General features: G+C 29.6%; 2 protein-coding genes across 3 annotated transcripts; one reads left to right on the top strand and one right to left on the bottom strand.

The window, feature by feature from the left end:
• Positions 1 to 3,905: 3,905 nt before the first annotated feature.
• Positions 3,906 to 7,719, bottom strand: LOC126835589 (uncharacterized). 2 transcript variants are annotated; one of them, XM_050568265.1, is made up of 11 exons: positions 7,485 to 7,719; positions 7,342 to 7,411; positions 7,227 to 7,256; positions 7,129 to 7,158; positions 6,147 to 6,200; positions 5,781 to 5,813; positions 5,677 to 5,700; positions 5,480 to 5,530; positions 5,142 to 5,168; positions 4,687 to 4,785; positions 3,906 to 4,308 (listed from the first exon to the last, which is right to left on the bottom strand). In XM_050568265.1, exons 2-11 carry the CDS (start codon positions 7,403 to 7,405, stop codon positions 4,049 to 4,051), a joined length of 672 nt encoding a protein of 223 aa, XP_050424222.1. In that variant the 5' UTR covers positions 7,406 to 7,411; positions 7,485 to 7,719; the 3' UTR covers positions 3,906 to 4,048. The 2 variants fall into 2 exon arrangements, with proteins under 2 accessions (XP_050424222.1, XP_050424223.1); XM_050568266.1 differs by lacking the exon at positions 6,147 to 6,200.
• A 129-nt stretch (positions 7,720 to 7,848) lies between these two features.
• Positions 7,849 to 12,977, top strand: LOC126835807 (uncharacterized). The gene is made up of 3 exons (XM_050568632.1): positions 7,849 to 7,855; positions 9,108 to 9,189; positions 12,066 to 12,977. Exon 3 carries the CDS (start codon positions 12,229 to 12,231, stop codon positions 12,904 to 12,906), a length of 678 nt encoding a protein of 225 aa, XP_050424589.1. The 5' UTR covers positions 7,849 to 7,855; positions 9,108 to 9,189; positions 12,066 to 12,228; the 3' UTR covers positions 12,907 to 12,977.
• Positions 12,978 to 19,110: the final 6,133 nt, after the last annotated feature.

Raw genomic sequence — 19,110 nt, 5'->3', positions numbered from 1 at the left:
TTTTTCAAATTAAAAATGCATTTAAATTTTAAAAAGTATTTTAAAATTTTCCCATATCTGATTAAAATCTTACTTACAACTTTTAAAACTTGATATTACAGGCTACTTAAGCGATTTAATCAGTTCGACAAATGGTTTTCATATGACTTTTTGGTTTATGCCTATGGGTTATATGTCACCCGAAATGCCGAAAAATAATTTTTTCAGAGAGCCTGTGTTAATTTATTTACATAGTTTTTTTTTTTTTATATGATTTATACTTATTTACAATACTTTTAGCATGGAGACAAGCGATAGGGCGATCATTTTATCGTGAACCACTCAATCACTTATAGGGTGTTATAAGAAATTTAGTTACATTTCATTATGTTTTTATATAATATGATATGAATTTTTTACATTGTTGTAAGCATACTTACAACTTTTGTATCTTGATAGTACAGTTTACTTGAACGATTCGATCAGATTGACAAACTGTTTTTAAGTGACTTTCTTCGGTATTGTCTATTGGCTTATACCTATATCGACAGCAATCCAGCAAAGTTATTGGGTAGCACGTATAATCTAGAGATATTTCACGGTTGAACCTATGTGAACTTGTTTACAGAGATGATTTATTATTTTTTTATTACAATTATTCTGTAAAAATAAATTTATTTACAATATAATGGAATGTGATATCAGCTGAAATAAACTAGGTCACAAATATTGTAGTTAAAATAATTAATATTTTACTTATTACCTTTTTTTTCGACTATTAAGTTAGGTACAAAAAAGCGAACTTTGAAATGATTTACTGTTAAAACTTTTTTTAAGTTTCATAAAAAAAAATGCGGCTAACGAATTTGAAATTTGCACATAAAAAATTATACCTTGTAGCATCGAGCTACCCAAGATGTATACATTTTTATTTGTGTATATAGTCATCCATCGCAGCTGTATCGCAAAAAAATAAGTTTGCCTTAAAAAGTATACTTTCATATGTGTCAACTTAGGCCACCGTTGTTCGAATGTTTATAAAAAATTCACCATTTCACACAATATTATTGTTAATCCAAGTAACTAGAATCAAATAAGAATCAAAGTATAAATAATTGTTAGAAATTACTCTACATTTTCAGCAAAATATTCTTTATCTAAAAAATTAACCAAATGTATAGGTTACAATGTAGGTTTAAAAATTCAACGTTCAAGGGACTTTTTATACGCCTACGAAAAAATACTTGACGTTTTCAGTCGTTATTTTCTATATTCGTTTTCTTTGACTACATTTTGCTCATCGATGAAGAAAACAAAAAAACAAATCGCTGTTAACCAAGCACCTTATATTAACACACGTGTACCTGTAAATGTATTACTAAAACCTGTTATTCTATTATTTTCGATAAACCAAAATACATTAAATAAATTGGTTGATTTATTTAGAATAAGACACTCATTTGCTCTTAAAATAATAGAATTTTTAAAGTTTTGGCTTCGATGCGGAGTTTGAACATTTACTGGCTATAATTTTGAAAAAAATAGTCGGATCGAGTTGAAATGTTTAAGAAATATTTATTTAGTATTCCCCCACAAGTCATTAGTCTCAAATTTAAATTATACCCATTTTCCATACTCCTAATTTTACGACCTTTAAGTTGAAAAGTCGTCAGGACTTAGAATTCATTAGTATCCATAACATATTTTACGTAGAAAAAATTCGGGACTTCAGTTTTTCTCAAATTGCCGGAAAACTATGTTTTTCGCAGATTTAGTATATTTTATTATGAACCCCTTTAATCTTAAAAAAATTTATCAAATCATTACAAAATTTTTATGGCAACTATTCAGAACGATACTATTAAGTTTTGATACTCAAGTACCAGTATTGATTTAATTCAGGTTTTAATTTATTATTTTTTTTTTTTACTACTTGTCTTTGTTGAATCAAATGAAATTATTAAGAAATATAGACAAAAATTCAGATCTTTACAAAGTCATAAACAGCGAACAAACGGATGAAAATTAAAAATTCAAACACTAACATTTTTTTAGATTGTTTGTCTACATGTTTATGGAACTTAAAACATATGTTCCCATTTGAAAAAACGAGATTCGTACTTTTTTAACGTGTAAGGGTTAAAGATAAAATTTTTCTAAATATTGATTGATGTAGTTAAATATGTACCTACAATTTTAGGGGAAAAAAATTCGCAAAATATTCATATGTCCAGAGAAAATGAGTGTCTTACGTTAGTTGGGTCACCCTGTACTGTTGATGACAATACATGGATAAGAACGGTAGAAATTTGTTGTAGACAGACGATCAACATTAATCGTAATGGCCCTAATTTTAAAAAATTCAATTAAGATAATTATTGTCGTTGACCATCATAATGCTATTGTCGATAGTTTTATTTTTACAGGTTCGCGTCATAGTGGTTATTTGAAAACGATTTTATAACATTCAGCGAGGTCCATCCAACAATGTCCTAAGCCCTAACCCTATGTCCTAAGAATTGGCTTTTTGTTTTAGGAATATTCAATGACACAGCCATATTTAATACACGCAGTCGTTGTCTGTAATCGTTTGCACGAGCTTTTTTTACTAAAATTTACCAATTGTCATGTGGATTACAAAATTCGGTTGTTGTAAAAGTATAAAACATCTATATTGTGCTCAATCTTGAGTAAATAGTATATCTGTTCCGATAAAATTGCCGACTTATAATTTATTATGCCCTTGGAATTTTCAAAATAAAAAGTATGACTAAGAAGTGCACATGAAAAATTATTTTTCGTTGGATCGACGTTTTTTCCTTATACTTGATTTATGTACTCATCGATGACAGTAAAGAAAAAAATGTATTAAGACGTCATGTATGTGCACAGGTGCCGAAATTGTATGTGTTTCGAAGATATTTTGTACTTGCCATTTGTAATAACGTTCGAATTTACGAACACACAACCACATTTGAGGGCAATGGATCTATAAAGTTAAAAATCTTTAAGCTATTAATTTGAAATAAGTACCAGAAATCTAAACATTGAAAAATGTGTAGGTACATTCATTTGACTTTGGTTAGGCCAAAGGTAAAATTATTTGGAGGGAAATAAATTGTTGTTAAAATTCTTAATTGGTGTAAATTATTACAAATATCTGTTAATACATGGGGAACCCAATGATTGTTTGAACGCACTAATTTTCTGAAAACGTCAAACCCATCAAGTTGTGAATATAAAATATTGCATCCTAAAAACCTTTAAAATCGTGAAAAACCAAAACGATTTTTTCCAAATTTTAGAAAATAAAAACGAGTACTACCCCGTATGCCCCGGCCCATTTTTTGATCGAAAACCAAAGCGACTGTAATGTATTATATATTTACATATGAATACCGGTTAACAAAACACTGCATTGTTTGTGCATCAATTTGTTTTAAATGTCGATATACAGGGTGATTCATTTTGGGTAAGACACACATTTTCTCGGAATATATTAATATTTTGAACAACATTTCTTTCCAAGTTTTTTTGGTACATATTGTACCTACTATATTTTCATTATTTTGAAAATTTTTATCACCGATCCTTATAAGCCAAATAGGGGTATTTTTGGTTTTTTTTTTTAATGGAAACGTATGTTTTTCATTACACAAATTTGTAGACAAAAAATATTTTAGCGTTATTATATTATTAGATTATTCTTATAATAAGAAGAAGGTGGTAAAAAGTAGAAAAATCACATATTTACTAAGTTCAAAAACATTGGCTTGGGACCAATTATAATATGAAATTAGGCGAAGGCCATTGTAATACAACTTACCCCCCCATCACTATGAGTTATTAAGTGGTTCAACATAAAATTATCACCCTGTATGCAAACAATTATTAAATTACAACAAAAAACATAAGCAATAAACGTGTTTATAGTAGTGATTAAAACTCTTTATTATTGAATACATTTAATTTATTGACAACGTAAATATTAGTGCAGTATACAAAAAATATTTAAATGTAATACCAATAGTGCTCTAAAAAAATGTATGCTTATAACTCCTGTTCCAAATTAATCTAACTCAGATGCTAGTGTCACGTCTGCCTTCATAATATCAGGCTTATCTCTCCAAATAATGCCTCCAAGGGATCTGTATTTGAATTTATTCCCTGTTACATCTGTTAGAGTACAAATAAAGTTCACGCCCGCAATAACAGCTTCAACAATATATTCATTAGGGTTTTTAAGACTTCTGAACATTGCTATGAAACGGCACGTTTCCGGATAATCCCGGAAATATTTTATTGGCTTTGCTTCATCTGCATCTTTAGCTAAAAAAAGAAATACCAGATTTAGCTTATTTGCTACTACGTTTATTTATTTGCAAGACAACGTACATAAATCATTTGAAAATAATACAACACACAGATTGTGCGTATTGCACGTACATGTTAGTCAATACATTTTTTTTCAAAAAAGAAAACACGGATGCACCCCCTAGCCTAACCTAATATTTATCAAAGTTCTAAAAAACTTAATTCAGAAAAAAAAAATTGTTAATTAAATAATTTTTTTTTAATAAGTAACTCAACAAAGTCATTGGAAATCAGTCTTACCATCATCAATAAATATTATTTAAAAATAATTACTAAAAAGACATTGTTTCAATTTAATAAAGCCAGTATAATTAATTTAAAATGAATATTTACCCATTTCAATTTTGAGTATGTGTTTGATAACTTCTTTTGTTACATACTTTCTTCTTATATCCTCATAGTCTGAGAGCTTAAAGCCCGGACCGTACAAGGCTTAATGACAAATAATTAAAAAAATATATAGTTATAAATTAATTGCGTGTGATAGCATTGCGTTAAATAGATTTTTCCAATAATTTCCAATAATTTCTTTAGACCCGACTATGGCCCGACTCCACTGTATTGGATTTTTTCAACTTAAATAACCAAAACAACCTAACCTAATCTTTTAAACCTCTTAAGCAGTAGGCTCAATGATATAATTCGTATTATGCCTTGATAACAAAACTATCAGGAAATATAGGTAAACAATGAAGCACGGTTCAGTTCTTGCCCCCTTTCAAAGCAACTTATACATTAGCGGTTTACCAGGCGATATGATTGAAAAATAAATATATGATTATGATTACCTTCGGCTTCGTTAGGTGCTTTGATACCTGTAATTAGAACATCAAATAACTATACAGTTAAAAAAATAATTCTGTTTTCTATACCTTTTTTATATCAGTAATCTTGAGGCTTAGAGTATTTCAAAACTTAATCAATATAAACAGAGAATGAACTTAAAATTTCTGGTAGCCATGATTAAAAACACATTATTGACCTAGATTAATTTGGACTATGTTTTGAAATATCTTTAAAGTTTTAAACAGAAACATACACACTTTAAACTTTAATAGAATAGTTATCGGTTTTTATTTAGTACTTGTTTGTTTAAAAGAAATTATTTAGAAAATTAAAAATTTACCAGTCGCTTTCTCAATTAATTTTTGCGCTTCAAGCTGGATTTCCTTCTTTACTGAAATTCCAAACAAGATACAATTTATTGTACATAGTTTTTTTAAACCGAAGTCAATACGTAAGTGTAGGATTATTTACAACATACGTTTATGAATAATTAACAATAAGACTCTTTGTAAAGTAATATAAAAATGAAATATGTACTTGGTGGGCTATAGGGTCGCCACTCTGAAATGATAAAATACAGTTTTTACATAATGACCATATAATAATCATGTTAAAATATAAAAATTAAAAAAAGTTATTACCCGGTATGGAAATAAACATAAAAAAAAAGTAATCTGTATTTAACATAACATAGACGCATTAATTTTTATTAAATATATACATTTAGGAAGAAGACAAGTAGAAAATGGACATGTCTAATTAATTTGGAAAAACTGGCTCGGGATCTGATTGTATTAAATTAATTCGAGACTATGGTAATGAAATACCTAATTGGTTATTTATAATTAATACTAATATTTCATTATAATAAGTGTACATTTCATTATAACTTAATATTATGTATAATTAAGATCTATTGAGACGGACAGACAATCGAATTATTTCTACAATGTCTCAACCTTCAAGGTAAACCATTAACCACTGTTTAATTATAAAATTGTAATTACGCATTGGATATGTTTTTGTCTTAGCAAACTGCATCATAACTTTTGGCAACTTCCCTAATATAAACAAATAATGGTTAAGAGCTTAAAAAAATATAAGCAATACATTAACCATAAGTTAATTATGGTCAAGAAATAAAATAATATAATATTTTTAAGACAACCTTCACCGCAAAAAAATCCCTAGACTGCTTACGGGCAAACAACTGCTGTCTATAGCTACAAGAAGCCTAAGTTACTCTGGGTTTAGAATTTTTTTTAAATATATTAAATTTCATTTTCAAGCAATTAAATAAAAAAGTATGACAAATTGGGGGGAGGGGGGGGATATGTTTTTGTAACATACAATTTTAATGCTTAGTTCACTATAAACTATATCAGATAAAGTTCTGAAAGTATTCACTGCATTTCACAGTCGTTGTCGTGATGCATATGTTTGGCCAGAACATAAAAATTAAGACTATACTATTATCATAAACAGCAAGGAGATTGTAGATCAGAAATAATCACTATTTATGAGACAGCAGGCTAAAGAACGTTCCATGTTTTATAACATTAGACGTCAGGCGTCAAGTAAGTAGACTGTGCCTTTTTTTCATTTCAATTACCATACTAAATTGATGTTTTAAAAATCAAGAAAGTGAATTAATACCCTTATAAATATGAATGTATTCAGAAAAAAGAGTACACTATGCTTCAAGCGGTGACCATTTCAATAAATACTACACAAATTGCTACTCTAAATAGTCAGTGCTTTTAGCTAAGTGAATTATTAGTAAATATTACTACTTTGAGTACGAATATAAACGATTGGATACATTTAGTATCTGCGCCGTTCTTAACTTATGGATACTTTACACCTTATTTGTTCTTAATGTAGGCATATAATAAAAAGTGTAACACGTTTAACTATCATTTGATTATTCTTATAAAAATACTAAAAACTTTTTATAGACGTGTTTTATTTTTAAATATTATACGTTACCTGCATTATATGCTTTTTCTATTTGTTTGCCTGTAACAAATTATTATACATACTAAAACTTAAGTAATTATTTTATATAAAAAAAACTTTATACTGACTTGTGTTTATAACTAAGCTATAATATTCCTCTATAAAAAAAAAAAGTTAAATCTTCAGTATTTTTTATAAATTTCTACTATTTTGTCTAAGTATGAGTAAAAATAAAATAATTACTCTGATCATCAGCTACCAAAACACTTATCAATCCAAATGATATTAGTAAACCCAAGAGTTTCATTTTTACCTGGAAATAATAATAAAAGTTACGTTTTTTGTAGTGAAACAAAAAATTTGAATTTAGTGGAAGTAAAGATTACCGAATAGTTGTGAAATATTTTAGGTTAAGATTTTAGAAGCTTCTTTTTATCGGTGTAAATTTATTTGTTGTGATAATTAAAAATATATTATTATTACATCTACAGACTACCAGCCGGGTACACGGGCAGCTAGTATAAGATTAAATTTGTTTTAATGTATTTAAAATAACCCACTTAATTAATAAAATATAACCAAGTTTATCAACATAGAATCATGAACGAGCGTTTAAACTAATATATGTATGCTCTAATAAAACAGAGTTCCAATTTATTAGTATTAATTTTGTAATTGTTTTGACTACGTCATTGCCTGATGATTTATCACAATTTTTCAAATGTTTAATATCGACGTTGCGTGGTTGCATTAAAGCGTTAGTGAGTTTTCATATTGTTATACCGTCAAAGTAAAAATGTTTTTTCCCAGAATTTTGAAAAAACCATAACTTTTTACTAGCCACTGTTTGGTTTGTAGTTCACTTAAAAAAAATAATAATGAAATAAACAGATACGTACACTTTTTCTTTTACAAAATTCTTAACATTTGTAGTCAAACATTTCTTTTCATTATATTATATTTGTTGTTTTTTATTTCAAATACATTTTTATTTATAAACAGAAAATCCCCATTTAACGTTATATTATTAAAAACATGTATAAAAAAATTGCATTTCTACTGACAGTATTATTTTTGACCAGAAAATGACAAAAAAATAATGTGTAGCCCGTGTCGCACAGATACGTAAAAAAATTGTTTTTTCTTTAGTTATTACATTGGTAAAAATGGAGAAACAGTCTGCTTGAAAATATTCAATAATAATATTAAATTGATTTACTATTAGCGTTTGTATAATTTGGTAAAGATATCAGCTATGTATTGTTAGTTTTTTTGTCAGATGCCTCAATAAATAATTTATCAAATTATTCACAAAACATAAAATTGTGACTTTATCGTTTTAAAATAAAATTTTGGTCGCTGATTTTGATACTATTTTATCCTAAATAAAAAAAAAATGCTTTGGTAAAGATTTCTGAGAAAAGTATATTTGTTTTTTGTAGCCTCGCGCTGCATCATGTTTCAGTCTACGTTTTTGTTCTAAATTAAAAAAACTAGATCCTTACCTAAGTGGATTTTAAAAAGTAGGGTTCTTACTGCGAATGTGCTGTATCTAAAAATTTAGTCACACCGATTTTTTAATAATGTTTGAAGATTGTGTGTTTATATTTATGGAGTTTATTCCTTTCATTTAGAAGAGTTAATTTTTTTTTACTTTTTTCTCTCAGAAATAGTATATACCGTATCTACGTTATGTGCACAATTTCTATAATAAAAAAAACTGGCAATTTATCGATTCTGAATTAACTGACGGTTAAAAATGTATCGTGCATAATTACAAGGAAACAAAAAAATAGTAATTTGTAACACTTAATAAAATGTACTTACTATCGAAGAAGTCAGCAAGTACTACTTTCAGTAAAATCGAAATATATTTTGTATGATTTTGCAGTGTTAAATTATTTAAAAAAAATTTTTTTTATATATATATTATTACATGTTTACATTATACTGACTTTTGTCAAATTTTGCGTGAAATTGTTTTCAGGCTATGCTTTTCTTTGTTTAAGGTTTTAATATTGCTCGGAAGTATAATGTGCGACTAGCTGTGACCAAGGTGAGGGTGCAGTTCAACTACTTAAATGTCAATAGGTATGATATTTGATTTCCTATTGTTTGAAAAAATTAATTTTGAGAAAATTGCTTTCGCTTCTGATATAATTAAAAAAAAAAGAAGCTAAATCCAACTCTGCATTTCGATCTAAAATATACAAAGTCAAGCAACCAAACGATATACGTTAAAAACTGTTTTTTATATAGGTACTAGTACAAAATAATATACCTACTCATTTGTAGTGAACTAAAAAAAAAATAACCAGTACAGTAGGGTCGGGGCATAGTGGGGACGGAGCATAGTTGGGTCGGGGCATAGTGGGGACTGGGAGGTCACGGGTTTACAGGAATTTTTAAATCTGAAAGTGATAAAATCACTTTCGAAAAAACGCTTCGATGCAAATCGGTAGTTAGTATTTTCAAGCCAGTACAGTCCAAACCTAGCACAGCGTAAACCAGCAAAAGTTAGAAAGTATTAAATTGATGCGCTGTATTTACAATAAGCATTAAAGCGTTAATTTGAAAATGATTTTATCCGAGAGGACTATTACTGTATAGTATAAGCATAATGGAATCAAAGCAACGGGTACATAGAGAGGTCACAGGTCTACAGGAATTATGATAAATAAAAGTGATAAAATTGAATAAAATCACTAAACCGTAATACATACAATAAGCAATACTCGAGAATTCCCGTTTTATTGGAATAATTTTTAAAAAATCGTATAGGAAACAAATTAATTCGTTTTACAAACAAATACTGCGTAATGCTACAAACCGCAAACACAGGTGAACCTCAGACTTAAAGTGTGCATCAGACCCGAATTATTCATTCCATTGAAGTCGCTCAATTAGAAATCGAAAATCTCATAAACAAGGTGATCAATAATTACTACCGAGCATTAGGTTTCCCGAAAGAAGAAATACTGCCACAAAATCACATAACGTAATTTGTTGTATTCCGAAATAATGTATTGTAATGGGTACCGTATAATTTTGTTAGACATAACATTATACATAAATAAAGATTTTTTCAATATTCTTATGCTGCGGTTGTCAATTAATAATTTTAAAAAAACGATATTTAATAAACACTTAAACGGTACTTTATAAAAAATATTATCATATTTGTTTTCGTTTAGCATACGTTATTGTTAGAGGCTCTCACTTTTTATTGATGACTGCCAATGATTTTCGGAATATGATCAAACATCACCAAACGATTTTGGGGATGTATTATAGTTATTTTATAATCATTTATAATTTACATTTTTTTTTTATAAATAATTATTACAACTATTTTCATAAATACAATTTTTACTTTTATCGATGGTTTATGAATATCTATTAAACAGCTATAACTGTAATTATATATAGTAAAAAATCTTTACATACATTGTCTCATCGATTTTATGCTACTACAAACTAACGAAAAAAGTTCAAGAATTTATATTAAACACTATAAAGGGTTCCGGCCATTCTAAATTTGTAAACAAGTGAAAACACGAAGACAATATTATTGCATTGTTCTTGAAGGATTTTCGAGTACATAGATAGAACGTTTAACCGTGAAATAATACAAAAAATATTTTGTTTTACAAAATTTTAAACTTTACAGCTATTATAATTTGCAGGCGAACAATGGTCGGAAATTAACTTTTTATCTATATTGAACCTTGCCGTAATATAAAATAATATTCTATCCCTTGGTCATAAACTATCGTTGCTAAAATGTTTTAGTTTGTTTTGATACTATTAGACCAAGGCACGTGGGCTGTTTAATGTTTAACACACATAATTCTAGGTCGTGAACGATATCATTGTACGATGACGTCGTTCTGTCCAGAAATCAAAAGCCGGAATTCGTTTGCCCGTTTAACTACACACTGTAGTTTCTCTGAAGACGTTACAAGTTATTATCACTTTATCACTTTTGACTTTTGAGAGCTAATCCCAACGTATCGTCATTTTGCTCGCAAGTCTCAAGAACTACAATTATGAAACCAATCGCAAATGCAGGGGAGCTAAGAACGCCAAGCCCCTTTCATTTTAAATGGTTACAGAGGTATGATTTTAAACACGGAATGTATGTTATTTCCATCGAAATCATCATGAAGTAAAAGGATTTTTCAATGTAATTAATTTTCGTGTATTTTTGTATAATAATAACACAAAACGGTACAAATTAAACTTAAATGTCTGGACACCTTAGGTCAAAACGAAAAACATCCAATCGATTTTCCTAACATGATTACACTTAACGATTAAACAATATGAATTATTTTTTACATTCGCTAAGCGGATATTTTACAGACACCTTCTAAGGTTTATTAGGATTTCCTTTGGTTTCATACGTGACCGACCTGGTTTTTGTTCAATTTGAGGTATAAAAATTAAATAACAACAGCGCCAACGAGAATCGTTTTGTTGTATGTATTAAGACGTGTTTTCTAAAACTTCAGCAAATATAGTAGGTCACCGTTAAAATATTGGTAGGCAACAACCGCTAAACGTATACTGACTTTTTTAATTGTTTACAATACGAACAAACAACTACGCACCTGTTTAGTTAGTAGATAACGTTTTTTTACAGAATCCATATTCCCCGGTGTAATTGCAGTAACTGTACTATAACTGTGGAAACAATATGTTGGTGTTATCGAACAATTTTTAAAAAAAAATTCATCCATTTCATAAAACACGATTTTAGAACTATTCATTGTTTGCAAAATTACACTTTTTACTCGTTGCCCAAAAAATGCGATACTTTATTTATTAAAAAATATATAAAGAATAATACAGTAATATTCGAATATAATGTTTTACAGTGTGTCAAATAACTTTATGGTGTTCATAATAATCAGTGATTGGCTAATGTTTTTATCGTGTAACAACAATGAATATCTAATTTTTAGACTCAACGCCATACTAAGCCGTCCTGGATGGAGGAAAATCGACCATATCAAAGGCAAACACCAATGCTCTGCAAATTCATTTTCTGGCAATGATCTGTTTATACCCATCGAAGAACCCGATAGTTTCTACGTAACCGAAGAAAATGTCTACGATAAATACTCGATGACGGCTCGGTTGACTGAATGTGTGTACGCGAAGGCCATATTAGATTATTTATCCTTGATTCGATTGGTTCTACACTTGAGCTCACGCGAGGGAAAACTTGTGAGTAATAAGCTTCGTTGCCGAAAGTATTACCATAAAATCCACAAGACGAAAAATCCGAAAGTTTTGGCACCTCCTCTAAACTACGACAGATTTTGGGATATGCTCGATTTAGCATTGGGCAAAATAGGAAACATTCACATTATGTTTGGCATTATGATTGATGCGTTGAGTTTTCTACAAGAATCGTTGAACAAGTTACGCGAATGCCCGTTAGATTCAAACATACAACTAATAATGAAAAGTATGTATCTAATTTATAATGCGAAGCTAACTGTAGAAGAATACAACGGAGACAACCGCAAAAAATACAATTCAAAAATTTCGAGAATTTCCACTACGTTGGAAATACATTTTAAAAGAATTATAGTAAACATATTGATTCCTTTTACAAACGAATACTGCGAAATGCTACAAAGCGCCAACACAAGCGAACCTCAGACTTTAGTCGTGCATCATGTCAGTGTAATTTATATCTTCGAAGAAGCTCAATATGAAATTGAAAAACTCATAAACAAGGTGATCAATAATTACTACCGAGAATTAGGTTTCCCGAAAGAAGAAATACTGCTATAAAATCACAAAGCGCAATTTGTTGTGTAACGAACTTGTAATTTATTATTTTTATTAAAACGGACAATAACCAAAGGACACATCATCTAGGTACACTTTGATATTGTCTTACCTATTACATATATATATATACAAATATGAATTGTCTGAACAATTCAATATTGTCTAATTGTCTATTTAAAACGTTTAAAAATATGCTTTTTAGTATACGAGTTATACCATTATTGAATTGCATCATTGAACTAATTCACCCGGCTATCATAATTCTTACCGTATAACCCGGACCTCCTCGTCCCAACCTATGATCCTTCTTCTGTTTATGATACCTATTTTTTTTTAAGATTTTAGCTCAGTTGGTGTAATAACAATACTATCAGCTAAATGTTTAACGTTGGAATACTTATGTTGTGCCTAAAAAAAAAACAAAATTATAAAACAAGCAAATTTTTTTTTTTTTTAGTAAACAATGACTTATACTATGCTTTGGATCATATGCCATTGTTTAGAAGAGCTTGCTCTGGTTTCCACAGATTTTACGGACAACTTACCTAGCTAGGGTTTTATGTGTTAGACCAAATTTATCGATAAAACGAAAACTGTAATATTTTCGATAGCAGAACATTATTTTGAATTAATTATTGTCCACCCAAACCGAGTTCAACTTGAACGGGGTCGGTTACGCACGTGTGTTTTAGTAATATGTAGAACCCCATAAATTCGCGTTTGTGTTTTGCGGCATATTCTGTTGAGCATTATAGTATATTATATTATTATCCATAATAGTACCTATTTGTTGGTCTACAATGGATAATATCTATCATAGTTCAAAAGATATCATATAGCATTAAGTATTCTATCCCTTTCACACAGTGAAAAACATATCCCTTGGTTTTCAAAACCACCATATTCAATTTGAAATAAGTATATGAAGTATTTGAAATGTGCTTTATCATGAGTTAAATTACAGGATCATTTATCGCTGTGTGCAAGTGTATTCGTAGTTAATTTCTGTTATCAAAGTTTATTCATTAATAACAAAATGTATCATTGGTTAGATGCCATATCATAATAATAATATTAACTCCTATTGCTGATACTATTTATTCGATAACCAGTATACTGGTAATAACCTGAATATACAACAACAATTGAGCAACACACGTATATTAAACACATGTTAATTTAACAAAAGATAAAGTTTAACAAAAGTTAGTTTATTACGGTGGTAAAAAATTTACCAATAGATAACGACAAGTTTGGTGCAACTGGGCATAAGTCTTTTTATTGTTGACAATATAAACAGATATAATATATATACACAAATATGTAGTTTGTAGCTGACGTTTTTTTCAACTACAGCATATGTTGGTGTTATCGCATATTTTTTTTTTAAAAATCATCCATTTCATAAAAATACTTTAATGATGAATATGTTCGTCCGCAAATTTAAACTTAATCTACGCTCTACACATCCATTTATTGAAGCCAACATATTTTGGATGGTAAACTAAGGCAAGGATTGCCAGCGAGAATTGTTAATATGTTGTGAAACTAAAAACCGCCTCAGGTATTCGTACCAATGCTAAAAAAATAGCTCTTCAAATATATAATAGCAATGAAATACACAGTTATTTACAGTCTATTCAAAGTAAACCATGTACTTGTTTATATTAAACGTTTCAAACATGTTTTGGATTGTTTACAAATAGGAAATAGGCAGCAACCGTAGGTAGTTTCAGTTAGCGTACGGTTTGTAACTAAACTTAGTTGTCAATTTAATTTAAAGAAAAAGTAATAATACAGTGGTATTTCAATAAAATGTTTTACGGTGGGTCAAGTTGCTTTATGATGTTGTTGATAATCGGTAATTGGCTAATGTTTTTATCGTGTAACAACAATGAATATCTAATTTTTAGACTCAACGCCATACTAAGCCGTCCTGGATGGAGGAAAATCGACCATATCAAAGGCAAACACCAATGCTCCGCAAATTCATTTTCTGGCAAAGATCTGTTTATACCCATCGAAGAACCCGATAGTTTCTACGTAGCCGAAGAAAATGTCTACGATAAATACTCGATGACGGCTCGATTGATGGAATGTGTGTACGCAACTATTATCTTAGATTATTTATCCTTGATTCGAATGATTGTACACGAAAGCTCACGCGAAGCAAAACGTGTGAGTCACGTACTCAGTATGAGAAAGTATCGCCATTACTTTGTAAAAAATCCTAAAGCTAAACCCGATTTCAACTATGACAGATTTTGGTATATGCTTGATTTAGCGATGGGTCAAATAGAAAACAGTCGCAAGATGTTTCACTGTATAACCGACGCGTTGAGTTTTCTAGAAAAATCGTTGAATAAATTACGTGAAGGCCAGTCGCATTCAAATATAGAGCTTATAAAGATAAGTGTCAGTCTAATACTTAAAGTGAAGCAAACCTTAAAACATTACAATAACGAAAACCATAATAAGTACAACGCGAAAATTTCGAGAATCCCCTCTGTATTGGAAAAATACTTCAAATATGATATAGTAAACAAATTGATTATTTTTACAAACGAATACTGCGTAATGCTACGAAACGCAAACACAAGCGAACCTCGGACTTTAAGTGTGCATCAGACGCGCGTTATTCATTCCGTTGAAGATGCTCAATTAGAAATTGAAAATCTCATAAACAAGGTGATCAATAATTACTACCGAGCATTAGGTTTCCCGAAAGAAGAAAAACTGCCGTTAAGTCACAAAACGAAATTTGTTGTATTCTGAACTTGTATATTATAATTGTTATCTTATAATTTTGTTATACATATTATGTACAATTAAAGATTCTTTCAACAACCTAATACTACGGTTTTCTATTCGTAATTTAAAAAAATAGGCTTTTCAATAAACGAGTCAGATTAGTTTATGCGTTTAGTTTTTAGCAGACGTGTATCACAGTGTATATTCAACGACAAAACACAACAGTTGGCGTTGCCAACCAATCTGAAAATAAACCAATCATATTTGTTTCACGGTTAGCATACATTTTTGTTAGTCGTTCTCACTTAACATTGATGCCTGATGTGCAGAGTAGGACAAGTTGATAGCTAAAAGTTAATTTTATATTTTCTAAACAATTTTGGTAATGTATAACAATTATTTTTAATCTTGAATAATTTATTTTTTTTTTGCAAATAATGATTAAAACATTCTTCATAAATACAAATTTTACTTTTATTGATAGTTTATGAGTAACTATAAATCAGCTATATCTATAATTATAAATTATTTGCTATCAATTACGTTGTGATATACATGAACACTAAAAAATTATTTAGATCATTTAATGAAATAAATATTATTGTGTGTACATTTTGTGGTTTTTTCGAACTTTTCCAGTTTTGGCACACACACACACACAGCAGAGCACAACATTTTCCGGCGTCAAAAGTCAATAAATAGTTGGATGCGATGCGAAGACAGGAAGTGAAAAAGTAACATGATAACAACCGCTAGTAAAGTACACTCGTAGCATGTTTATCGGCTAAACTTAATGTCGATAGGTTACAATACTACTAGACAGTCGACAAAGATCAAAACTTTTCTGTTTTTAAATTGGAATATCCGGTGAATCTATTTTATTTGGATTTAATGTACTAATGTACCAGAAGATTATTAGTATAGTTGCCAAACCAGATGAGCGCAAGTACCGAGGACTAACGTAAAGATGCGCAGGAAAAATTATATCCCTTGGTATACAAACGCTTCAAATACGATTTGATATAAGTATACATTTTTTATATAATTCATTTTTATCTATGTTAAAATTAACATAGATACAAAATTATTATAGTACAAAACGGTACAAATTCAATTCAAGAAAAATCCAATAATTAATGGAGAGAGTCGAGAGTTGTTTTATAATTTGTATTTCGTGTTGTCTAAAATTTTAGTAGGTGTAGTAGGTATTTAGGTCACTGTTAAAAAATTGATAAGAAACAGTTGCCTGTTAGACCACCTGCTGAACGAATCCCGAGCCTTTTTTATTGTTTACAATATAAACAAATATAATATACCTACGAACCAGTTTAGTTTTTAGCTAACATTTCCAAATCCATATTCACAGGTGTAATCGCTGTAGCTACACTACAACTGTGTGAAGAATAAGTTGTTTTATCGATAAATTTTCAAAAAAAAATGTTCGTTTCATAAAAACACTTTAATGCAAATCTATATGATCAATATTTGCAAATTTAAACTTTTTACTCGTTGATCAAAAAATGCAACTCAAACACCAACGTTCAGATAAAGTTAAAGGGGGTATTAACAAAATAAGACACTTTTGGGCGATCAAGGTTATCACAGAACGTAAATAACTCTAACAAAATGTTAGGTTATAGTATAGTCATCGCCGAGTGGCTAACGGCCGTCATTGCCCACTAGAATCTTATATTGTCACTAGTTTTATTGAATTATACAAATTTTTTTTTAATCGAATAATGGGTATAGAACATTTAATGTCTACAGTCCACTTTAAATTAAAAACTTTAAAATGTGCAAGAATTTTTAACATGTTGTAAAACTAAAAACCTCCATAGGTATTCGCACCAAAGTAACTTTTCAAATAAATTATGGCAATGAAATACACAGGTATTTTTAGTTTACTTAGTATATACTTACATTTATTTGCGATTTACATTAAAATCATGTTTGCATGATATACAAATAGGAAATAGGCAGCAACCGTAGGTAGTTTCAGTTAGCGTACGGTTTGTAACTAAACTTAGTTGTCAATTTAATTTAAATAAAAAGAAATAATACAGCGGTATTTCAATAAAATGTTTTACGATGGTTCAAGTTGCTTTATGATGTTGTTGATAATCAGTAATTGGCTAATGTTTTTATCGTGTAACAACAATGAATATCTAATTTTTAGACTCAACGCCATACTAAGCCGTCCTGGATGGAGGAAAATCGACCATATCAAAGGCAAACACCAATGCTCTGCAAATTCATTTTCTGGCAATGATCTGTTTATACCCATCGAAGAACCCGATAGTTTCTACGTAACCGAAGAAAATGTCTACGATAAATACTCGATGACGGCTCGGTTGACTGAATGTGTGTACGCAAGTATTATCTTAGATTATTTATCCTTGATTCGAATGATTGTACACGAAAGCTCACGCGAGGCACAACGTGTGAGTTCTGCAATTCGTGTGAGAAGGCATCGCCATAAAGTAAACTTAACAAAAATACCTAGAGCTAAAGTTGATTTCAACTATGACAGATTTTGGGATATTCTTGATTTAGCGTTGGGTCAAATAGAAAACAGTCGCAAGATGTTTGACTGTATAACCGACGCGTTGAGTTTTCTAGAGGATTCGATGAACAAATTACGCGAAGACCAGTCGGATTCAAATATAGGACTAATAAAGATAAGTGTCTTTCTAATCCGCAACGTGAAGAAAATTTTAAAACATTACAATGGTGAACACCGTAGTGAATACAATTCGTTCACTTCGAGAATTCCCTTTAATTTGGAAAAACATTTTAAATTTCGTATAGTAAACAAATTGATTATTTTTACAAACGAATACTGCGTAATGCTACAAACCGCAAACACAAGCGAACCTCAGACTTTAAGTGTGCATCAGACGCGCGTTATTCATTCCGTTGAAGATGCTCAATTAGAAATTGAAAATCTCATAAACAAGGTGATCAATAATTACTACAGAGCATTAGGTTTCCCGAAAGAAGAAAAACTGCCGTTAAGTCACAAAACGAAATTTGTTGTATTCTGAACTTGTATATTATAATTGTTATCTTATAATTTTGTTATACATATTATGTACAATTAAAGATTCTTTTAACAACCTAATACTACGGTTTTCTATTCGTAATTTAAAAAGTAGGCTTTTCAATAAACGAGTCAGATTAGTTTATGCGTTTAGTTTTTAGCAGACGTGTATCACAGTGTATATTCAACGACAAAACACAACAGTTGGCGTTGCCAACCAATCTGAAAATAAACCAATCATATTTGTTTCACGGTTAGCATACATTTTTGTTAGTCGTTCTCACTTAACATTGATGCCTGATGTGCAGAGTAGGACAAGTTGATAGCTAAAAGTTAATTTTATATTTTCTAACCTATTTTGGTAATGTATAACAATTATTTTTAATCTTGAATAATTTATTTTTTTTGCAAAT

Source organism: Adelges cooleyi, unplaced genomic scaffold (assembly GCF_023614345.1).
Source record: "Adelges cooleyi isolate 19-005CV unplaced genomic scaffold, UGA_ACOO_1.1 ACOO_flye_CR_arks_rails_tigmint_CR_PRNA_23, whole genome shotgun sequence".
Taxonomy (NCBI): Eukaryota; Metazoa; Arthropoda; class Insecta; order Hemiptera; family Adelgidae; genus Adelges; species Adelges cooleyi.
The sequence above is the reverse complement of the archived record's forward strand: the minus strand, read 5'-3'. Positions and strand labels throughout refer to the sequence as shown.